The sequence below is a fragment of the Dicentrarchus labrax genome, unplaced genomic scaffold (genome assembly GCF_905237075.1).
Source record: "Dicentrarchus labrax unplaced genomic scaffold, dlabrax2021, whole genome shotgun sequence".
Lineage (NCBI taxonomy): Eukaryota > Metazoa > Chordata > Actinopteri > Moronidae > Dicentrarchus > Dicentrarchus labrax.
In genome coordinates, this window is record NW_026136715.1 from 9,694,281 (window position 1) to 9,718,528 (window position 24,248).

Genomic DNA, 24,248 nt, shown 5'->3' on the forward strand with positions numbered 1-24,248 from the left:
TACTTTACTTTCATAGTGTTAAGCATATTACTCTGAAGTACAGACTGTTCATTTGATATGTAGAGAAGAGTAATGTTTTACTGAAAAGTGGCTTTATTTGTTCTTTCTTACAACATGTCGCTGTAGCATCTTACTGTACATACAACAGTCACCCACAAATAATAAATAGTATTTAAGGTCATGTATATTTAATAGTTACAGCACCGGTAGTACATAGTGGATGTGGTCATTGCAGATGTAAAAACAAAATAAAAAATAAAAATAAAATTGACTTTGCTTCTAATATTCTTAAATTGATTTTTACAATGACTGATTTATGCATCCACAAGTTTTATTTTGTTTTTGACTCTCAAATGTAGAGAACCAACTTCAAATGAAATTAAAAACAAAAAACGAAAAACAAGCTGTAAAAAAGACTATCAAAAAAGTTTTTAAATCTTTTGCATTAATCTACACAATTTCTGGGCACCTGGGTATTTGTGTTTTTTATTCCTTTTACAATACATACACAGCTCCTTGACAGAGGCTTTTCCCCCCCTCTGACGCCTATTTCCATATTTTACACTGTAAGCCTGTATGTTGAGGTAACACCTGTGATTTACATTAATGGGCCACGATACATACACATTCACCTCAGAGACAGTCACTGTTGTTTTTAGAGTGTCATCTGCCAGAAGGATGTTAACAAAGGTAATGGGGGGCATGGAAACAACATGTACAAAGTTTTTATACACAATGGACTCATCATTCATTTTCCAGTTGTTTGTAAGTCAAGTCTTGTTATGTGATACTGTAGTATTTGGAGCAATGCGGTTGTTCTCTTGGACTCTTCTCTGCCTCTGTCCACTTTATTTTCTGGATGTCATCTTGGATGTTTTTGTCACTCAGTTGCTCTGGTATTCATGTCAATCCTCGGATGTTCCTCTGTTCCTCTCAAAATATCACACCTGTTGATGTTACTCTTCCCATCTTGTGATACACATATTTAAATAAAGAGGACATTTTTTGTGATCACTCTCTTCTTTCATTCCTTCCTTCCCTCACTTATCAGCCTTCCTCCTAGGGTTGGATGGCGTCAGGTTGTAGGAAGTTTAATGATTTTTGGGATTGGAGGATTTTCCAGCGATTGATGCTCCCTGGCAGGCTGATGTATCACAGATTCCAGGAGGTCCCTGGTGCCCAGTCCTACCTACCCTGCCTGACTCTCCAGGCTCACCTGGATCTCCTGGAGATCCATCACGCCCATCTTTGACAATTCCAGGTACACCTGGGAGACCTGTGGACAGAATGAGTCAAAAACAAAGTAGCTGTAGCAAAGCTGTTCTTTTAATTGTTTTGTAAAAGACGTATGAGATATCTGTGAGATTATACCACAATAGACTTCTCAGACAAAGCAAGTGTAACTAATAACATTCATAGTGGCTCCATTACATTTGTCCCAGTAAATAATTTACGTGTGTCTATGACGTTAATCATATTAGGTATATATGTGTTTGACAAGTTAAAAAAAATGAGTAAGGTGTATTAGAACAGTGTAGTAAATGGGTAGGGGACAACGTTCTTGCTGTGATCTGCCTAAGCTCTAATTACAGTGTCTCCTTAAAGCTGCATACCTTGGTATCCTTGGTCTCCAGGGGGCCCATCAATAGCTTTGCCAGTGGTTCCCTTATCACCTTGCTCACCAACATCACCTGTTGTGAAAACAGAAAGCTTAATCAATGGTGCAAAGTGCATTTACTCAAGTACTATGCTTTACTACTTAAATTGAGTATTTCTATTTTAAGGGTACTTAATCTTCTACTCCACTCCACTTTAGAAAGAGATTGTACTTTTTTTATTATACTACATTTATTTGACATTAAAAAATATAAGCTTACAAAATACAATACTCTAAAATTAAACCAGTGATTCCTTATAGAACAGCAGTGTGTAGTTGTAGTGCTTTCTTATGTTTCAGATGTCTGTGACTTCCACCAAACAGTGATTCTCCCTCTAAACTTATGAGAAGGTTTCATTTAAGTAACTGTTAGAGGCCCAAAGGCCCAGAGATAATAATATCATATATAATATGTCAGTCACAGGAACCAGAATAAGTACTTTTACCTTTGATATTTTAAGTACAATTTGCTGATGTAGTGTAGGATTTTAAATACAAGGCTTTTACTTGTAATAAGAGTATTTTTTCATTGGTACTTTTATTTAAGTAAAGAATCTTTACTTCCACCACTGACTTTTTATTTAATTAGATCATCTCATTGTCCAACTAAAGAGTTATTGATCAAGTGATTTTTGTGTTCTAAACAATAGATCAAAAGTCTGAACTGATTTCATTTTTCATACCTCTGGGACCGGGGTCTCCGAGCTCTCCTGAAAGGCCTCTGTACCCTGGTGGTCCACGGGAACCTGGATGCCCAATAGAGCCAGCAACTCCTGGCTTTCCTGGAACCCCAGAAGGGCCGGGGCGGCCCACCATCCCAGGGGCCAGGGGTCTTCGAAGGTTAGCGGCCAGCTGTGCTATCTGATCTGCACGTGATAGAAAACACAAGAATGTCAACGCGCTGCTCACTTTTTATTCGAAACTGTGAAAAATGAATTGCAGACAAAGATAAATTAAGTTTTCTCACCATCGATCATTGAGCCACAAAGCTCTCTGATGTGCTGTTCACTTGACAGTTTACCCTGAAACACAAGTAAATAAGACATACATGTAAGCTGATTCAGGCAGTTAACTGAAAACAGCAACATTTATAATATGCTTCCATCAATTACAAGATTTTTTATAGTTTTGTACAGATAAAAAACACTTACGGGTACGCCTGTCTTTCCTGAAATTCCAGGATGACCCTGCTCCCCTTGGAAGCCCATTGGTCCTTGTTTTCCTGGGGGTCCTCTTGCCCCAAGCTCTCCTTGTGGACCTGTCACGCCTTTAGGTCCCAGTTCACCCCGCTTCCCTGGCTATAATCAACGAGGATTAACCGTGAAACAACTCATTATATTTTTCAAAAAATGAAGAAATCAATTTCTTCCAAACTGGAGCTAAAAGCATCCAAAAGCCTCTGATTTGATCGTTGACTAAACACCAACCAAGGAGCAAACTGGGTCTGTTGAGACAATGCGGGGGCGGATTCATATGGCGTCTTGTTGCTTGATAATTACTCCAACAAGCACAGCAAACAGTAAATGAGACTACGAGAGTGAGACTCATCAGTACCGCGTCTCTAATTACATAAATTCTGCTGCAGCTTAATGTGGCTCGTCTCTCCCTCGTGGCGTTAGCAGCGAACAGGCCAATAAAGCAAAAGCAGCAATACCTATCTCTAATTAATCCTATTAAACCTGGAATGTGAAGCAGAATCATGTGCAATGAGTCTGACAAGTGGGCAACAGCTCGGAGCTGAGAGAGAGGCACCAGTTTTTAATGCTCAGTGAGGGAGTTTGGAATAAACTTGTGCTGGCTAATTACACCCACACACACCATCTGATCTTACTATGTTTTGTGTTAATAAACGGACATATACTGTAAGTAGAAAACTGGTTCGGAGGAAGCGGGGTCAAGGAGAGGTATGAGGACATACAAATGAAAACATTAATGTAGCTCACCTGTCCTTTTTGTCCAACTGGGCCAAAAGGACCCTGAAAAAAAGGACATTAACATAAGTGAAAACCATGATTTGACATTACAAAGATGTATTTGTTCAGCACCTTTCATACAGGTTATTGCCTGGTAAGATTCAAAGACAAAATAAAGGTGATATATTAAAACTAATAAAGTAGACAATAAAAAATAAAATAGAAAACATAAGTACAACAAAATAAATAATCAAATAAGATTAAAACTGGCAAGAAAACATTACAGACTGAAAAAAGGTAGGTTTTACTTTTTAAGTTTAAAGATATCAATAATTTCAGCTGCTCTCAGAGTCTTTCGACGACTCGGAGCATACGAACTAAAAGCTGCCACATCAGAAGTTTTTGTCCTGCACTTCCTGAGGCCAAATAGGCTGGGGCAGGACAATAAATGTGTTTATAAACAATAAAATGTTAAAATCTATATAAAAACTGACATGCAACCAATGTAAAATAGGTTTAATGTGTTTTCTCCTTCAGAGCAGAGTCCTGAATCAATTTGTAACTAATTACTGCTAATGGAGTAATGATTCTCTAGAATCACTAATGCTGTGTTTGTGTTTGGATCCTGATCAAACAGTGAAAATGTAGAAAATACTCACAGGTTCTCCATTTTCTCCTGGTAAACCATCACTTCCTGCCACACCCTAGGGAGACAACATCAGATCTGAATTATTTGACTCAATCTCACAACTCCAGTTTTGTTTTCTCCTTGTTTGAACAATGTTAGCTGACTATAACACATCTTAATTCACTTGGGGTGATGGACAAAGACTATAAAGAAATTCAGTGAAGATCATATTTAAGCTTGACCAGCTTGAACTTAGAAATATTTACCATGTCTCCTTTAGCTCCAGAAGCTCCAACTGGCCCCTATAGGGTTGAAGAAGGAGAGAGAGAGAGAGAGAGAGAGAGAGAGAGAGAGAGAGAGAGAGAGAATAAATGAGAGCCATGTAGAGACATTTTGTGGAAGGCCGGCGGTGGCAGAGGAAAGGGGGGATGAAGGGAAGTGAGGTGGGCTGGTTGAGGGGAACCATGAGCTGGGATAAAGACCGGCTTTGTTCTGTCCTCAGATTCTGAACAGGAGGCCTTTTTGTGTTTGAGATCTGTCCTAGCTGCAGTTTGACTTTATACCAATAAGACTGAGGCGGGACAACCTGGTTATTGACATACAGTACCCTCCCATGCTGCTGTGTCTGTGTTTGCGTAGAGATAAGCTGCTATGTCGAGACATTTCTTAAAGTTTTATGTTTAAATTTGGAGTTTGGAGTTTGACTTTCACCTGTTGTTGTTGTTGTTGTTGTTGTTGTTATTTACATAATGTATTAAAGCTGGAATGATTAGTCAATTCGTTTTAGCATTTAGTCAATCGACTCCTTTAATGGTTCCAGCTTCTCAAACATGCATATTTTCATGTTTTCTTAGTCTGCTATGACAGTGAACTGAATATCTTTAGATTCTGGACCTCTGATCAGACAAAAGACATTTTAAGACATTACAATGAGCTATACGTTGACATTTGATAGACCAAATGATTAATTGGTTAAATAAATAACTGGTAGATTAATCAATAACAACTGAGAGAATAGTTATTGCTATAACAAAGCTGCAGCCCCACACTGCTTCATGGATTACACTGGATGACGTTAAGCCCTGGGATACATTTAATATTGTCACACACATCACACTCACCCTTTCACCAAACTCTCCACGGATTCCTGTTGGACCTGGAAGACCTGGATCCCCCAAGGCTCCTTTTACCCCCTGCAGTAGATGACGCACACAACCAGTAAGCTACCCCGTAATTAAAAAAATAAAAATACTGATAATGACTGGTGATATCATGCAACTGACCTGGAAGCCTTTCACTCCCTGAGGCCCGGTGTTGCCCGCTGGTCCAATACCTCCCTGTTGGACACAGACATTGTCATGTAATCCCACTGGGATGAACAGCCAGTAGTAAAACAAACAGGATATTGGTGTTTTCCAACAGTTCAGAAGAATAAGTTAAAAAGAAAATAGCATGATGCTTGTGTGAGGTATGATTTATTATGCAGTGCAGTGTGCGAGAGGATGGGTGTGTTAATTCCTATGCTGTTTTATCCTTTTTTTTCCCTCGCCGCAGGGTCTGATGTGAAAAACAAAGACTTCTCTGTTTATGAATTCCTCCTTTATGAATACCTGCTCTCATCACTGGCCCTTCATTACTAAAAAACTCCACCTTAACATGCCACTGTATCAGCCACAATACTCTTAATACTTTAGTGGCAGAATATCATTAACTTCAAAGGGAAGCAGTTTATTATCCTGCTTTTCCAGTTTTATCTCTGAGCAAATGCATGCTGTACGCTGCTTTGCATTGTGGTTTTGATGGGGACATTAATTCTGTTTCTTTCTCATGTCATTATGCATTCGAATACCCACACCGGTTATTAGAAGAGTATGCTTCAAAGTGTTGGAAACTGAGTTTAAATTATGCAAATTGGTTTAATTTAACAGCTGACCATCTGTGCAGCAGAAAGTCTAATAATTTGGCTTCTAAATGGGGCAAAGGTTATTTTTAAATGTCCTGTAATATATGCTTTTCAAGCTTTTATAGCTACACAAGCATTGCAGCAATTTGACAACAGATGCAAGTATACACTGCCTTATCGATTGTTTAAGCAATAACTTACAGCCACTCCTCTGGGTCCTGCTATCCCCCTCTCTCCTGGGATGCCAATATCACCCTGAGGGAGGAGACAAAAGATGGCATGGACAAGTCAGGAAAGGTTCGAGTCCAGACGTTCCAAGTGGAGTTAAGTGACAAGTCAGAGAGGCTGTGACCCAGTAATACCCCCCCCCAAAAAGCCCATCAGATACCTACAGGAATACCTGGCTCTCCAGAGGGTCCCGTCTCCCCAGCCTTCCCTGGATCACCCTGGTGTAAAATTAGAGAGAGAGTAAAAGTTGTCCTCCATGGTCCCAATCTTAGCTTTAAGGTTAAAGGCTATTTCTGTTCTGTTGTAATACTCACAAATTCTCCTTTAGACCCCTTTGTACCAGCTTTTCCTTGAAGACCCTGGAGCAGAAAAAAGACATAACAATGACTTTACTGAGAGTGTCTGCATACACCCCATGTTATCAGTTTTACGGCTTTGAGAAAACGAATGGTGCTGAGAGTGGGTATTACAATCAAACTGCTACCTAGACTCAATGTATTGAAGGATGTATTATCAGTAAGACAGGAAACACTCAAGTCTATTTCTAAAAACTTACAGGAAGGCCGTTTGGTCCTTTCTCTCCGACTACCCCATGGCGTCCAGCATCACCCTGTCAACGCAGACAACACTGTGAGCCTTACTCAGGCAGTTGACTCCAATTTAAGCCCACAGCATGAAAGAAAGAAAAAGTGCAACTTACCTTCTCGCCATCTAATCCTGGTGTACCGTCTTTCCCATCTCTGCCAGGAATACCCTGTAGAAGACGTCACATATGAGCCTTGTGGTTCTGAGATGTGATTTTTTATAAAAAAGTAAATTTTTTTAGATATCCACTTACAGGCTCTCCTTTGGGTCCTGCCCCACCAGGACCTCCTTTGGGACCAATTTTACCCTGTTAAAAGACACATCAGGATGTTATACCTCTTATGTATACTTGTGAAACCAATAGTCACAAATCTAAGTCTTTTACTTACAATTTCTCCTTTGGGTCCTCTGAATCCCTGTGGTCCTTTCTCTCCAGCATCACCCTGGAGACATCAGATGAAACACACACAGCTATTCATTGATGGGACCAGACGTCTATTCTGTCTGCAAGCTACTACCAAACACAGTTTTTATTTCAAGTGTGTTACAAACAAGGAGAGACTCACTGTCTTTCCAATGATGCCAGCGATGCCAGGTTTGCCTCTGAAACCAGGCAGGCCCTAGGATCAACAGAGTAGAAGGTCAGAGGAAACATACTGTAGGTACACAAATGTGAATGTCTACATTCTGGGTGATAAAAAGCTGATCAAGGAAGGAGTAACCATGTTGTAAAAGTTGCTTACTCTGTCTCCTACAGGTCCCATTGGGCCTTGTAAACCTCTGAGACCACGTGGGCCCTGAAACACAGCATTAGACCATTATGAAGACACTTCAAAACATAAAAAAACACTCATGACTCAGGCTGCACTATTAATCTCAATCTAATTAATATTATTGAAATCACATTATGGTCAAGTGCAATATCCAAATGAAAATTGTGAAGCAAAAATGATCATTCCCACTAATCATGAATCATCATCATAATAGCTATCACCATAATCGCAATATGACGTTTTCATGCAGTCTTACTCAGGATATTTAATTTAAAAAATGGATATACACAAGAACAGAAAAAATAAGTCTGAAGGTTTAAAAAAATCTTCATGTAACTCACCTGCAGACCCACAGTCCCAGGGATACCTGGTGGGCCAGGTGGGCCAGGATCACCCTTGAGACAAAACAGGACACTTAGGATGGCAACAAAAACACGAAATCACAGAAATACAAGCAGCTATACTCTATAAAACTAATATTTTGCCCATAATTAAACTGACAGCAGACAAAATATTTCTATCACGTAATAAACTCACCTTCTCTCCATCTTTTCCAACCTCTCCCTTGTCTCCTTTATGCCCTGTGTGACCCTACAAGAGCAAGAATACAGGCATGAGTGTGCATGAGGAAATGTATTGCGAGGGTGCAGGGTGACATGAGTGGTGTATATTCCCATAGACACACTGAGCAGCATATAATTCAAAGCAAATCAAAAAAGGAACCATGACAGAAACTATATTTACCTTGAATCCTGGCATCCCAGGAGAACCGGAGGGACCAGAGGGGCAGATTGCAGGACACTGCAGAGGACAGAGACAAAACTACTCTACACCCACTGTATGCTGTCATTACGCTGCCGTCACAGGTGCACGATTGAAAACTTACCAGAAGGTCACCGCTAAGATCATGAAGAGTACCAGGAAGACCCTGACACAAGGAGAAATGATACCACATGGCACATTAAGAGTTGTTTTATTAATGTCAATACACTAATGTGCATGTGTGACTTCACAGACATTCAACAAGAGATCCACTGGGTGGCAGTGGAAAAATACAGTAAATAACTATACTGTACCAGCAGCACCAGTTATCATGGATATAATTAAGCCTGCACTTACTGGTGGTCCATCAGGGCCAGCAGGTCCAGAAAGTCCTGGAAGACCCTCAGGACCCTGAGAAATGGATAAAAAAAGGTTTTCCAGATTGTATCAAAGTTAGAGCTGATCTGCAACATGTCAGCTCAGTGAAGTTATTACAATCAGTTATGGTTGTGCTGAGGGAAGAGTAACACTTAAGTCCCCACCCACTCAAAGAAATGTGATTTGCTCATTATCACTTCACTTGGATGTTTGACCTTCACTGTGCAGAATGATATATGTGCAGTCTGACATTTGATGACTTTCTCTGTGCTCACGTTCAATCTGAATTAATGAGTATATACAAACGTGATTTAGGGATATGAAAACTTACTAAATTCCTCAACGAGAAAGATAGAGTAGATGTAATTCTAAGAATTTTTAATTCTTAGGTGATTGAACTCTTCTGTGAAAAAAACGTATCAGACACAAATTATTATTTAAAGCCGACTATTTTTATATGTCTTAAAACATGTGTGGAGGGGATCTTTAAGGTGGTAAAAAGTGTTGACCCCTTGCATCATCTCTGCATGGTAACCCTGACAACAATCCCATTACTGAACCACACAGTATTTTTAATGCTAACCCCAACCTTAAGATGAATTCTGCGAGCGAGCTTTAAGTTACACATAAGATGAATATGAGCACTGGATAATCTAAATGAAGTGTGACCCAGTAGAAACACTAGGCCAGTCCACATATCAAAGTGTCCTTCCTCTCCAGTAGTTATTCTTATCCTCCTGCTCCTGCTACATTATATAAGAATTTAGGGCAATGTTGTACTGGTTGATTTAAACAGAACTGTGAGAAAAACCTGCTGGATCTCAATCAGTATCAGCTTTACTGTGTCTGCTGCAGAGGCTTGTGTATGAATTTTACTGTTTATTATCTATTCACATAATAAATTAACTGGAGGATAAATTTTGATAGCTGGCTTTCTGTGGCCAACAGGGTATTAAATCAAGGATAGAATAAACTAGAATAGATATTAAGAATTATTTGATTATCTCATTCTGAATCGGAGGATGTTACTCCTCCATGAGGACGACAGGAAGTGTGATTGGGGAGATCAGACAGATACTCACCGCTGGACCCTGGGGTCCGACTCCGCCTGGCAACCCGTTGGTTCCAGGTAGTCCCTGGAAACAAAAGAGACTGGGTGTGTGCAAGACATCGGAGTACATATAGCACGCAATCAGGGCAACAACATTGTGTAACACAAGCTATAGCAAAATGTAAAAATGCTACAAACACATCACAATCTCCTTCTTTCTGCACGTAAGAATGATAAAAAAAAGACAGTGCTGTGTACTCACTGCAGCTCCTGGTCTCCCTCTGCCCTACGGAAGACACAGGAAGGCAAATTAAGTCACAAACACCGAGGGGATGATTAGATTTACTCACAACATCAATATCCACCACGTGATATATTACTGCATTAAAACCGCTTTGAAAGTTTGTCCCAGGTTGTTGCTGTGAGCTGGATATACACTTTTGCAGTCCAGTATTGCTGTGACACTTTCAAAAGTGTCCTCATTATGTTTATGTCAACTGGTACTTACAGGAGATCCAGGAGGCCCAGGAGGTCCAGCTTCACCCTGTAGAGAGAAAGGCAAAATGCCATCAACTTCTAGGACAAAATAATCATAAACAATTTAAAAGACATCTTGAGACCTACATATTAGAGTCTTTTAACATAATATTTATCCATTTGTGGACTTTCTCTCTTATAGTTAACTGAAATTTGGGCATGTTAATTAAATAAATGCACAATAACGAGCTGCTCTGAGCTCTGCACATGGAGCCAGTGTTTACTGTGTACAATTAAAACTATATTAACAGATTCAAATATTAACCCTGTTCTGCACGCTTTTAGACTACTAATGGGGGCTGCCATTCAACAGCTCTTTTTAGTTATTGTAAGGGCGGTTACTGTAAGGTTTGGTAACACTTTATTTTGATAGTCTGCCTACAGATTCACAACAATCCAGTTGTTTCACAAATAAAACCGTTCCTGAGGTTTGGTTAGGTTAAGGCACGAAGAACATTAGGGTATGTTCCTGAATTGTCACATATACTCCATAGATAATCTACAAAGCAAAACAGTTGAAATGTTTCAAATACAATCAGTATACAGACTATCCAAATAAAGAGTTACTGAGACAATTAGAGTTATTACTAATATTACTTTATATTCTATAAATACCTTAAAATAGGCTAGGATTTTAGATTTTATTGTAAGGCAACTTGATATTGGGAATAGACTTGCAATCAAATGTGTTCTTTATTTTCTTTCAGAAAAGCTACAAAACAAGTGTTGTCAGTGTTTCCTCTATATCTCTACTGTCGATGATTAATAAAGGCAAAAATGCCACAAAAATAATATTTTAAAGAATAGATAATATAGTTATTTGGACATGTCTTTTTGTCTGCTGTGGGTCATGAGGAAGTGGAAGATCACAAATACTTTGCAACTAATACAGTAACTGTGAGGAAAATGTTTTGGCAATAATAATGACAATTATCGTGATAAATTAAAACAACCATTTATTTTGTCAAAATCTCTAATTGCATATGTTGTTTGGTTACCTGTACAATCCTAAAATAAATCAATATACCTTTCTATTGTTGGCTGTGGGGACACAGTAACATATATTTTTGGTCTGAAATACATTTAGGTCTTCCTGTTTTCTTCACTAACTTCAGATCGTTTATATGTTTCATCCATTACTTCTGCCAGAAAATGACTCTAACAAACTTGTTCCGGTAATAAATGATCAAATTGTGGTTTCCTGTGGTGCTCTTTCTTCTTTCCTTACTTAACCTTGCATGATCATTTCTCTTCCTCCCGCTCTCACTCTTTGTTTACCTCCCTCACAGCTGTATTTGTGTTGTCTCAGAGGGCAAAAGACTCCAAATAAAAAGGGCCCTAACACAGTGATGTTACCTACTCACTGAATTCCTCAGTCTGCAAACTAGACAACCAGGTATACTGACACACAACTCACAAACAAACAGATGTGAGGCAGCCGAAAATTACCTATAAATATACTAAAAATGAAAATGAACAGTCATCATTACTGTTAACTGATCATATCTGGTTTGATGAGCTAATATACTGTCTGACTCCAGCTTTTGCGCTCTCTCTCCACCAGTTTAATCCTGTTTGTCTGAGCACGACTCTATGAACCAGCCATGACAGTGTAGTAATCTGAGTAATTAGGGACAGTGGTTGACGCAAACTTCCTCATTAGGTTGGCTAAATAGTTGAATTGCCATTATCTGTCTTGAGAGTGAATTTACAGCCTTAAAGCGGGGGTCTGTAAATCTTTATCTTATATCTAATGTGCAAAATAAAAGTCTGCCTGTTTAATCATAAGATGTAGCAGTGCGGCTGTAGTTTGATGCCACATGTGCTGTAATTCTCTTGTATCTCTCTTGTAGGACAAATACCTTGTTTCCCCTACAGTCTTACAGATTGGTGGGAAATAGTTTGCATTCCGGGCCAGATTAGAGAAGCAGCAGAAATAAATCCGATTCTGATCCCTCATTAAAAATATTCCCACTAAGAGGCTGAGCCGGCTTGACAAATCCAGGCTGACAGAGAAAACACAAGTCTTGTCCCTGTTAGACCCTCTTAAAGATCCTCATATAACAGCAGCCAATCAACATGCGGTGTTTTTGTATGCATATGTGTTTGTGTGTCTTACTACTGGCTGACTTTAACTGGTTGTTCAATGGGGAGGGCAGTCTGAGGTAGAGAAGGTCATAAAATCCAATTGAGTGCATCTTTAAGCGTGTCCTCTGCATCCCAGGAAGATCAAAAGACTGAGACATACTTACTGGTTCCCCAGGGGGTCCATCCTTTCCAGCAGGACCATCAGGACCTGTCAAACCCTGAAGAGAAAGTACATCATTACCTCGTGCTCTGTTGTTATTTTTAAAACATAACAAAAATAATCACCAATCAATCATTTCAGTTTCATAGCAGAAACTACACTGTACTTAGGCAGTGATTCATGACATTTCCTGACAAAGACAAAGGTGGTGTGTTGATATTATTAAGAATTGTCTGTGTGTGTTTATGTGACACTTACATCAACCCCTGGAAGTCCTGGCAGGCCTGGTTTTCCTGGTCCGCCTGGTATTCCTGCTTTCCCTTTGGGACCCTACGCAGACAGAGATTTATGAAATACAGCATAAGAAATCAATAATTTAGCCAAGTAAGCAATTCATTTTTACGTCTTCTATCTGAACAACATAAAATATAGCCACAACAAACAAACAAAACACAGTTTTCATATAAGAGTTTTTCAGTTTTCCAAGCTGAGGGTTTAAGAATAAAGGGTGAACAGATTGCAAAGCCATTTTGATTTTAGGCTGTAAAAGGGACTGTATGACAATTATCAGAGAGGGAGAGGGCGTCAGAAAGGGGGGGAGGGTATTGTAATTTTACTTTTGGCTTATGGTAGGGTCTGAATTTTTTTTGGAAGAGCAGAGAAGGGTCTTTTATTTTTTTCCTTGTCCTAAGTTTTCATTTTCTTTTGGATTCTGAAATATAGTTAATAGTTACAATCAAAGAGACAACTTTTACTTGTTCCATGGTTCGTTAAGATTAAACAAGTTGTACCAATTTAACGCTATTATACTGTTTTAATATGTTGCAGTTCTTTTTCTAAGTTAAGAAAACCCTTCATTAATTATAATAATCACCACTCCAATAAATTTCATACAGTCCCTGAATAAAACTGACTTGATTTGTCGGAATACTTACTGGTTTCCCTGCCAGTCCAGCAGGTCCCGCTTTGCCCTGTTAATGAGAAAGAAAAAAATAAGTAATAAGACAAAAACATGCATTTTATTCATATTTTGCACACTGCCACACAGGCCCAAATACTTCCAGTGACTATAGTGTTTGATTGTAGAGACAGAATTTTAAAAATTAAATTATTCTATATTCCAACAACAGAAATATTAAAGTTACAAAGCTGGGAGTCTGTGGTCTGCTTAAGTATAAAGGATATGATGTTCAGCTTCTGCCGTGGCTGGGGAAGAACTAACACTACGAAACTGTGCCGACGCTGACTGGTCACATGATAAAAGCTTCATTTTGGTTTGTACAGGGGGGGCTGAAGGTACAGGGAGGAGGTGTGAGGTGAAACTCTAGATAGTCTCACAGTGTTGGGGAATGTATGAATGGGCCCTCTGTGTGCCTAAACTTTACTGAAGTCACAAAAATAATCACAACTAAAAAAATACTCTGAGATTTCCTGACATAGATATTCAACATATATTAACATTTTTACTGACAAAAATCAAAGACATAAATATGAATATTTTTTTACCATAACATATTTTTCCATATACCAGCAAAAACCCTTTAAACAGTAACGAATCTGGTGGCTTCAATTTCAGCAGATTGATCTTATATTGTCCACATTCACTGATAAAATACAGGGTTTAGGCTGACATTATACTGTATGACTCAAAGAAGAAGTACAAGCCATTCACAGTATGAACATAATCTAAGCCTTTAAGGGTTTAATATGAAAGGCTAATTAACCAGAAGGGTTTTCAATACTTTTTCACCCACAGAAGTCTATTTAGTAGACACAGCTTAAACCCTGCCCACCTGCCATCCATGATTATGATTTCGTAACAGTAGGAGGGTCTTTGGGAGGAGTCAATGTGATAAAAACTAACATCTAGAAACATTTCAGCCACATTTATACAAAAAGAAAACACCTTCTACCAAAGATGTAAAGCCACTGAGTTGTCCAATGAACTATCTACTTGTCACAAATCTAAAAATATCATCCTTATTTTTGGTGATCTTGATCTGTTTAAAAGATGGTGGAAATAAATCAGGTAATTACTAGCAAAGTATGAGGCACTAACATATTTTCTAACACATATCTTACTCATTGGAGTTGGTTAAATGTAAAATAGGGGACATTAGTTTTAAGTAATGAAACTGTTGGAGTGTGGTCACTCACATCAGTGCCATCCTTTCCCAGTGGCCCTGGGGGTCCTGGTGGCCCAGGAGGTCCTCTGGGGCCCGGCCTCTGCAACATAAAATTCATCAGTCAGTCTTCCTGTGTAATATTTCACATCCAATGTTCCTTAAACACCACAAGTGCTGCATACCTGTGAAGGATGTGGTTTGATTTGAACTGAATAGAATATAATGTGAGCACAAATGTTTGGTGTATTTTGGCTTCGACTGCATGATAATTAATAAGAAAACCTGTAAAAATTTACTCATGACAATATCAACAAAATGAAATAACTAATTCTAAAGATGTAAGTAGACATTAATTAGACTAGAAATAGATTCAATACAACTGGAACTCCATTAAAACCGTAAAGATGCGTAAAGACGCTTTAAATCTCCTCTTACGCACAAGAGGAAGGCTAAACTAGATTTATATGAAAACACAAATAAATCAGTAGTTCTCTGTTCATCTAAACAAAATAAACGTATTTCACTGGGGGACTTTTTTAAATGAGCTCCTCCGTTCGCCTCAGCCAGGGAGCCTGAATGAACAGAGGTGGCATTGTGCGCTGTGGCACTGATCTCCAATCCGCGCATTCCACAGGTTCAGGGAAAACATAACCCCAACTTCATCAAGTAGTGCGAAAAAGCACAGCCACCTGCACACAATCAGGCTGACGCTGGAGAGTAAAAATAGGCCTTCAGAGCCAGAGAAACAAAATACCACCCACATTCAGTCTATGATAATTATACGACAAGAATAAAGAGCATCTGAGTGTACAGCTTAGGGAAAATATTAAGAGACAGAATCAGGTAGCACGCAGGTCAGGCCTAAAGCGACTGTCAACATCATCACCACCATCCTCAACACAAGGGACAGACTTTATTATCAATAGGTGGATCAGAAGCTCACATTATTGCAATAAGTTAAGATTATACATTAAACGCAACCAGGAAAAAAAAAACACACACACACACACACACACACACACACACACATCACCATAAAGACATCAGGCTAAATGAAAGGAGGGATGCGGCACTTCATAACTCTTACCTGGGCTGAGGATGATGTCAAAAGCTGGCACAGTAAGAGCACCCAAAGAGCAGAGAACACCGCCATGGCTCCCCGCTCGCCCTCACAAACCTGAGTTTATACGGAAAAGGTCAAATCCCCGGTTCCCGGTCCTGTCTGACTCCCCCCCAGCGTCCGCAACGGAGCCTTTCTTCACCTCACGGCGCACAGATCCTGAATGGCTTTCTCTTTGGTTCCAGATAAACCCGAGCCTCCAGTCGAAGGGGCTGAACTCAATCTGGCGCACTGTACACAGGGGTGAGGGGGGTGAGGAGGAGTGAGGAAGGCAGCAAGTGAAGGGGAAAACATTTCGGACACCAAGAAAGTGGGCTGAGCTAAAAACGTTAAAAACATGCGGGGGTGCCGTGCTTTGACCAATTAGGAGCTGACCTAAAACACAAATCCTCTATGCCTGCAAGGTAAATTGGTTCTTTACTGTGTGGAAGAAGTCTGACTTAAAGCGGTACTGCACTTCCACAAGTTTGGGAACTCTCAAGAGACACATTCAAACAAAGAAGGTTATAATTGAAGCAATGGAGGCCAAGACACCCTGAGCTTTAGGACCAAGCTCCAAGAAATGCTACAATATCCTACATTTCCCATAATGCAACTCAAGAGCATGTCATTCATTAAGACCCTGCATGGCAACTAAATGACCACATCTTCAAACTCCACACCCCGAGCTTAAATTTAGTCTCCAAACCAAAACCAAGATAACCCTGGTGACATCACTATGACATCATCAGGGTTACTTTCAAAGATCCTGTAGAGGAGTAGTTTTTAATAGATTTGAATTATTAAAAACTCCATGAGTAAGAGGCCCTTCTTTAAAACCACACTGGTTTATAATCTGACTATGTGTTTTAGGGGTCCTTTAAAGCACCACAGACCTTCTGTAGTACGAAGCGTTTCAGCTTGAACCATTTTTTTGCAGCAGTGTAGAGTGGGATGGATGAAAAGTTTGGCTGCATCTCAAATTTTGTAGCTTGTACTCATTAATTAATCTTCTGATATTTTTCTCAATTCATGGATAAGATGTTTGTATATAAAATGTAAGGAAGGGCTGACAAATCTGCATTTTTGGGGGTATTTGTGTTTGAAAAATAACTTAAATGTTCGATGAAAATAGTTGATTAATTTTCAATCCATCAACTAATTGTTTCAGCACTACCTCAGACAGAGCACATCCTCATACTGTGGGACACAAATGCAAAAATCTACATACACGATTAGTTTACATTATTAAACCATTACAGTCTATATGGAGATTTAAAAAAGGACTCAAAAAGCATATACCGTATCCACAGCATAATCTGAGCACTACTCTTGATCTACACTTAAAATAAGTCAACAAAAAGTGTTTAACGCTTTATTTTTATAACGTTCCAAACAGGGAGAGATCTATATGGGTAGATATCGAGGCTGGCATGGACAATATGAAATAACAAACAGCAAGCTTCAACTCCAACAGCATATATATATTTTTGTTTCACTATCCTTACTCACACTCTCGACTACACACTGATCCTGAGGCCTGAACAAATTGTGTTGCATCAATATCTCTAAGATCCCTTTCTCTTCCCTCTGTTGTGAGTCATGTCACTGAGGCTCAGTCTGTTTGCTGGAGACAAAGACAGATATTTCTGACTGTGCTGCTGCACTGGGAAATCAAAGACAAGTCTCAGGAATAGGAGCAAAAGCTGACATCTACCAGTGTTATCCTGAGAAGTGCAATTTAATAAACTGTAACAGGATTTATACTTTGGCTAAACACAGATTAATTTCATAAAAGCGTCAAAAAATAGTATAACTTTATTCTGTTTTGTCAACAGCCAGGTATTTAGTCGGGGGAAAAAAAGTCATATATAAAGAATTCAGCACTTTTGTAAAGTTATTACCAGTTCATTATGTAAATACCATAATTTTAGCAATTAATAGAGAAAATGAAGTGCAAATAGAAAAAGATGCATCAATATAATCACCCTGGCTTGCACCCATGTGAAATTAACATACAGTGGACTTTAAATCATAGCCAATGCTTTATCAGTTCCGCCCAGAAGACATACATATTGTACAATCAACCAGTCTCATCACATTTTTGGCAAGGCCTTCAGTTTGTTCAAAAGTTTACTTCTCAAATCTGCATGAAAACACACAGATTGTGCAACATTATTGAAACATAGCTTAAGTGACATTCAGTCTTAAATCCATTTGAACAGCAGGGACCAGCAAACACAAACCAGTACAGAATGCTTTTACTCACACAAAAACAGCCCAAAAAGGAAAACAAAGCTTTTCCAATTAATTTTCAGTGCAAAACAAATGTTCAATCGTTAAAGTATTTAGGTGTTGAAAATGCTGAAACCATCATTTCATTCATATACATTAATAATAGTGCTTTATTTATCCTGTAGCGATATTAAATATCAGTTGCTGACTGAAAGGACAAGTCTGGTAATATTCTATATTTTTCTTATTGTCAACAAACACCATGAAAAGATCAAAACCAACAATTTATTTAACTCTCTCGCAAATATTGTCTGTGTATCCAAAGCTGGATGTATAGTAGCTTATTCCTCCTTGTCACATTCTTACATTGTTATCCAAAAACAATTAAAACACATCAATGAGCCACACAGTCGCACTGGCTGACATGTTCCTTCACTACAATAAATATAAGAGCTGAAAATAGTCCCCAACAAACACAACATTTACTTCTGTTTGAGTAACATTTGATAAAAACAAGTTATTTGTTGTGAAATTATTACGATTCATGTCCTTAATAGGAAGCAAAGACTTTGGAGCTAAGAGCCACAGACAGGAGTAGAGAAGTCAGAAAGTACTGAGAGATTGACTAACACACTGTTGGTTTTTGTGGGAGACTCTCGATGGACGGCTACGACCTGCAAGGCGAAGGCCATGTGACCCCACGGGGTTAGCTGGGCTACTAAATAAAGGATTCAGCTAATAAAGGTTAGAAATGTTATAATGGACACATTTCAGTACAAATGAAAAATGACTTTGCAGAGAGCTGTGCACTTTTCATTACGGGATATTTCTCCAGATATTCTGAACAGAGCTGGTGGAAGTATTCCGCTGGGCGACAGACGCACACATTAAAGAATCTGGGAAATAAACTTCTGTCATAAAACAACCCTGATAAAGAATTTGGAATGTAACTTTTATGGAAAGGATCCTTAAATGTGGTTTTCAAAACCAGATTAACTATAAGTTATGTTGTAAATAAATAAACATTAACATCATTAACAATCTTCACAGTGTTTTTCCTTATTAACAGTATATAATTAGTAAACAGAGCCAATATGCAAGTGTCTTTAACGCGCATTCTCTCTTATGGCTACAAAAAAGAAGCCCAATAGTATTGAGTCTTATGGAGAAATGACCCAACTTCTCACTTGATTTATTAGCTCAGTAAACAGTTTCCTAATCAGTTCAAGGTCTCAACTGCTAGTTTCAAGTCTTCTTCCATACAGCATGGATGGATGTTCATTTTGAAAATGATGGTCCCATTTAGAGTAAAACAGACGATAAAGCAGGGTATGCTTCAGCGCACCGCACAAAACTGTAAGACAAGGCCGTGCTGATCAAGATTCTGTCACACCAAAAAAACTGTTTGATCGTCGCTAGGCCATAATCACAAACTCAAGGCTTCAAAACCGTACTCCACAAACCAACGAGGGACGTCACGATAGGTTCACTAAATTTACTACATTTCCAAAGGATAGTTGAGTTTCTCCAGTACAAATAGACAAGCTAGCAAGGATAGCAAAAATTAGGCTATTGAGACTTTTGGTTGGGTCTGTCGGTCATGTGGCCCTCGCCTCGCAGGTCGCAGCAGCTCATCGAATCTCCTATTTTGACCTTTTCATGGGATTTCTTGTCAATAACAACAATGTAGAATATCACCAGCCTTATCCTTTTAATATTGTCTGATGGCCATGTAGAAACTGTCACATCCAGTCCCACATTTAGTAAGTTAATGACTTCATAAACTCCTTCAAAGTGAAAAGAATCAATATCTAAACATCAAATATAGTAGAAATAAGGCCCAGAAAGTCTTTTTAAGTCATACTCTGTCCCTATATTACATTTCATTCAAGCCCAAATTAATGTATTTTCTCCAATCATCCAGTTTATTCATGAATTCCCCACATTTTGGTCTGAGCTTGAAGGGTTTGATTCCATATCAATATCCTTCGACTCCTTCCCATTTGTCTGTTCATCCACACCTTTGTCAGTGCTTGTCAGTGACCCATTTGTCGCCGACACGTTCGCCTGCAACGTTTCCTCCTCTTCCTTTTTATCTGGCACTTGATTAAAATCAGTCCTTGGGATTTTTTCCTCCCTTCCCGAAGAAAGAGAAGGAGAATGTTTTGAAGTCTTAGGGGGGGTTTGCGCTGAAGGGCTCGTTTGACCAGTGGCTTTATTAGCTGCAGGTTTTTCCTCCATCTGCCCACTGGCAGAGTCCCCAACAGAGCCGTTGCTTGGCAGCACCTTGTTATCTTCTCTCTTCTTCTTCGGTGGTTTTTCAGTGTCTATGTCCCCATCTGTTTGCATAATGTTGTCTGGTTCTTGGATGGTGTCCTTCGAGTCGTTGGTTGATTTATGTTCACTGTCTGCACAGGGCTCGGTTTTTGCCATCACAGTGTCGGGACTGGGGGTCTGATCCATTTCATCAACATCATCTGTAGAGTCATTTCCATTCCCCAAAATTTCATTATTAGTCTCAGCCTCTGCATTTCCATTGCCAACAGTCTCAGCTTCAGATTTTGGCTCAGGGGATACCTCAGACAGTTTGTTTTTGTCTTTACTTGCTGTCTTATCAGTTCCTTTCTGAGCCTTAGTAACTTTATCCAGTCCATCCTCTTTTTGTTGCACAACTGCTTCTCCCTCTTTGCTTTTACCCCGTGAATACCCTTCATCTTTTCCATCTCCATTCCCAACAGCATCAGATCTCTTCTCTGCCTTCCTGAATTGTTTCTGAATCTTTCTGGGACACCACACAAACTTATCCTTTGGCTCAAAGTGAAGGTAGGCAAAGCGCACAAGCTCCTGACGTTTCTCTTTGTCCAGGACAGAAAACAGGAAGTAGTCAAGCACGCTGCGTTTAACACTGCTAAGGGTCTTCTTGACTAAAGTCTCTTCAAGAAAGAAGCGTACAAGTGGGGCCTGGTAGTGCTCAAAGCCCAGCTCTCCGAGGCTCTTCAGGATGCGAGTGATGCGCAGGTTGTTGTGCATATTCCTGCGAGAAATGAGACAGTTGAAGCTGAAATCACAAACAGAAGTACATATCTCCAATGTTTCTTACATGAGAATATTTATATATATTCACCGCTCTAGGTTTCCAAATCGCTCCTTCCAATTTTCTGCACGTTTCACTTCCCCCGTCTCTTTGTTGACCAAACGGATGCCATAGAAGCCCAACATGAGTTCATAGGACTCGACTAGTCTCTTTTTGGCGTCCTCATTCTTCTTGAAGGCCTGACGAGCATCAACAGTGAAGACAAAAATATAAAAAACTAAATGTAGGACATTTCTACAACTGTAATATGGATCAAAAATGCAAATAGACACATGATATTCAACATGTTAAGGGTATCTAATAGGATTGCATTTCTAGCTGGCCAGCTATTTGTACACTTATGGGTAATAAGGAAAAAAGAAAAATGAAAGAAAGAAAAGTAATTGTGACAATCTGTGATGTTCATAAAAGAGATGAATATTTCGCAAGTTCCCAAAACATCAAAGTAGGTCAGATAATTAAGAAATATTCTGCTTTGACTCATTTTTTGAGACATTACTCATTATTCACAATTACTTTCCAAGACTGTCTGAGGATGATGAATTTTGAATGTGGAAGATATTTTTATTAAGACTAGTGCTAATGGTGTTGGAAACATGAATTTACATAATACAAAGCAATATTTCAAAATAATAATTTCACCAGATCTGCAACTTTCAACCTCTGTTTAAGTCGTTTTTGGGGAACTGTACCTTCAATTTGATAATGCACAGTAGAGAGGTGACAGGGAATGAGAGGACGGAGAGGGGGGATGACATGCAACACCTGTCTTAAGACAGACCATCAGGACACCTTGCTTTTACCTTCTATAGCTTGTTCTGGAAAGAATTTAGTCAAGCAATTGATATGATTTTAGAGAAACTATGGCAGCTGTTCCACCTTTTGGGGTGACGCAATGTGGTTGTTGGAACCTTTCTAATATGATGCATCTCTAGCCAAAGCATCTGAAATACACATTCAACTCACTGGATGACGTTTGATTCAGGCTTTGCACTCTTTAGATATTACTTTGTGGCATAAACGTAAATGGTCAAATTAATTTCTTTATGTTGTGCCAGAAATTGCAAGTCCTCTTTGACAGCTCTGACACTGTTTGGTACAGTGTTAATTTATAGACTTGTTTCCTTTGATACACTTACCTCAATTTCCTTCTTGGTGAGTTCTGAAGCCATGTAATTAACCCCCGGCTCTCGCAGTGGAAACAGCCTTACGAGGCAGAGGATTCAAGAAGAGAGAGACAACACAAAACCAATTAGCATCTAATGAAACTATATTCTAATTCAATGAAGGTGATGTCAGCTGCGCCCGCAACTGTTCATAACGCCAACATAAAATATACTCTTGGTGCGTCATGGGTGAAAATCACCACGTACAACTCTGAAGCCCTATGATTTTACAAAACACGTCCTACAGTCTTGAATCAGCAAACAAAGCTCCACACTGTCAACATGATGATATTTCTTCCGAATTTACTGTGAACTAGATTGTCACTCTTTTGTCAAATCTGTATAAATGATGCATGAAAATGGTAGTTTTTACCCAGATCTTTTAATTTGGATCAGCATTGTACTTAAACAATGAATGTCTGCTCTTCTTAACAACATTTTCTATCACGAAAGGTACTTTAAAAGCAGGTAGTAAGCTTCTAAAACAGGCAACAGTGCAGCAGATATTAGCATTACTTTTTTTTCTAATCAAGAGAAGCACACCTTGCAACATGCATCCAAAAGCAAGGTCACTAGAATAAGATGACATTAGCTTTGTTAAGTCAGAGCGACACAGCCAAAACATAAACCACAAGCCTAGTAGACTATACATACCACTGAATGTACGAGTGAACTCTCTCCAGTCTTTTGTAGTCATTTTTCCATTCCTTAAGAAATGATTCAATGTAGACGTCTGTGCCAGATGATACAGAAAGCATCACGTCAGTACAGACAGACTTTCCCAAAACACTGAAAATATCTTGTAAGAAGAACCTCTAAATACATATATTACCATCAGGAGAGGAAGGAAATTTATTGAGATAAAACTGCAAATTGTTCATTTTGTCTTCCGAGCACTCGTCGTCTGTGAGATTCTGCCAAGACACAAATAAAGCATACCTTGACCTCTCTCGTCTGTGATATATACAAATATATTTTTTGTTGTTTTACTCAGCTTGTTACTTACTGGATATCCTCTTCTGTAGTTCTGCATGTCCTTTGCTGCCCTCAGGTTTCTGGGCGTATGATGCCACTGCAAATACAAGTGAAAAGTTATATTACCTCTGCATTAAAATGTCTCTGTGAGGGAATAACAGAGCTGGTGCATCCATATGTAATGTTTAAAATGACCATAACCTCATACAAGTTGACATATGTGAGGCCAAGCTTATCAATTTCCAACTAACAAAAAAAAAAAAAAAAAAAGGGTTTGCTTCATTGATTTATGATTGCATTAAACAGTCCAACATACACACGGAAACGTAACGCCAGTGACTTATAACCCATCTACAGTAAGCTTACATCAGTGGCTGGCTAGGCTAGTTAGCAAGCCTGCAGCAGAGAGGCATAAAGCTATCATTAGCTTTCCAGTCATGGCAGTAATAGCAAGCGCCTGGCCGGGTGCAAAAAGCAGTGTATTACAAACCAACATAATCCCACACCGGGACACGATTTAGGCAAGTCACAGTGTGGCGGAGTGATAATAAAAGCGTACAGTTACTAAAGTCCAGCCAGATTTGTTTTTGTCTTGACATGACCGACGGGTTTGGCTCTCTCCGGCCGGGTCGTCTCCGTCACTCTCTGTGTCCCAGGTCGAGTCGTACTCGCAAACACAGTCGTCCTCCATTATTAAAAATAAAATAAAATAAACCTTATATGACTAGCTAAAGCTAAATTAATGTGTAAAACCTGGTTTTAGCACTATTAAACGGGCACGGATGAAGTCACACTAGCATGTTCAGGTTAGACGAGGACGGCCCTGACCATCCGTCTCTCCGGTCTACCATCGTCAGACAGCGGGCACAGTTAGCGGCTGCAGCACTGAT

The 24,248-nt window shown here is 39.2% G+C and overlaps 2 protein-coding genes across 2 annotated transcripts; both read right to left on the bottom strand.

Annotated features, from left to right (window-relative positions):
- Positions 1 to 70: 70 nt before the first annotated feature.
- On the bottom strand, positions 71 to 16,180 carry col9a3 (collagen, type IX, alpha 3). Its single transcript, XM_051424018.1, has 32 exons — positions 15,877 to 16,180; positions 14,821 to 14,889; positions 13,599 to 13,634; positions 12,922 to 12,993; positions 12,668 to 12,721; positions 10,387 to 10,422; positions 10,141 to 10,164; positions 9,910 to 9,963; positions 8,807 to 8,860; positions 8,574 to 8,615; positions 8,432 to 8,488; positions 8,225 to 8,278; positions 8,029 to 8,082; positions 7,658 to 7,711; positions 7,481 to 7,534; positions 7,304 to 7,357; positions 7,168 to 7,221; positions 7,030 to 7,083; positions 6,886 to 6,939; positions 6,644 to 6,688; positions 6,494 to 6,547; positions 6,303 to 6,356; positions 5,482 to 5,535; positions 5,320 to 5,391; positions 4,465 to 4,500; positions 4,230 to 4,274; positions 3,601 to 3,633; positions 2,809 to 2,955; positions 2,625 to 2,679; positions 2,341 to 2,523; positions 1,614 to 1,691; positions 71 to 1,276 (listed from the first exon to the last, which is right to left on the bottom strand). The coding sequence occupies exons 1-32, from the start codon at positions 15,940 to 15,942 to the stop codon at positions 1,092 to 1,094; spliced, it is 2,037 nt and encodes a 678-aa protein (XP_051279978.1). The 5' UTR covers positions 15,943 to 16,180; the 3' UTR covers positions 71 to 1,091.
- Positions 16,181 to 17,250: 1,070 nt separating this feature from the next.
- Positions 17,251 to 24,248, bottom strand: ogfr (opioid growth factor receptor). Its single transcript, XM_051425711.1, has 7 exons — positions 23,918 to 24,248; positions 23,390 to 23,455; positions 23,216 to 23,297; positions 23,038 to 23,116; positions 22,357 to 22,423; positions 21,248 to 21,396; positions 17,251 to 21,157 (listed from the first exon to the last, which is right to left on the bottom strand). Exons 1-7 carry the CDS (start codon positions 24,047 to 24,049, stop codon positions 20,053 to 20,055), a joined length of 1,680 nt encoding a protein of 559 aa, XP_051281671.1. The 5' UTR covers positions 24,050 to 24,248; the 3' UTR covers positions 17,251 to 20,052.

What these genes read in the sequence shown, in the direction of transcription:
- col9a3 (XM_051424018.1), bottom strand. Translation starts at nt 15,942, where the DNA reads ATGGCGGTGTTCTCTGCTCTTTGGGTGCTCTTACTGTGCCAGCTTTTG. An exon ending in TTGGAAAAGATGGAGAGAAG is followed by an intron (nt 8,083 to 8,224) that starts GTGAGTTTATTA and finishes TTTTGTCTCAAG; the next exon opens with GGTGATCCTGGCCCACCTGG. An exon ending in GAGGACCCAAAGGAGAAATT is followed by an intron (nt 7,222 to 7,303) that starts GTAAGTAAAAGA and finishes GTCTTTTAACAG; the next exon opens with GGTAAAATTGGTCCCAAAGG.
- ogfr (XM_051425711.1), bottom strand. Translation starts at nt 24,049, where the DNA reads ATGGAGGACGACTGTGTTTGCGAGTACGACTCGACCTGGGACACAGAG. An exon ending in ACTACAGAAGAGGATATCCA is followed by an intron (nt 23,298 to 23,389) that starts GTAAGTAACAAG and finishes GTGTCTTGGCAG; the next exon opens with AATCTCACAGACGACGAGTG. An exon ending in GTTCACTCGTACATTCAGTG is followed by an intron (nt 22,424 to 23,037) that starts GTATGTATAGTC and finishes CTGCCTCGTAAG; the next exon opens with GCTGTTTCCACTGCGAGAGC.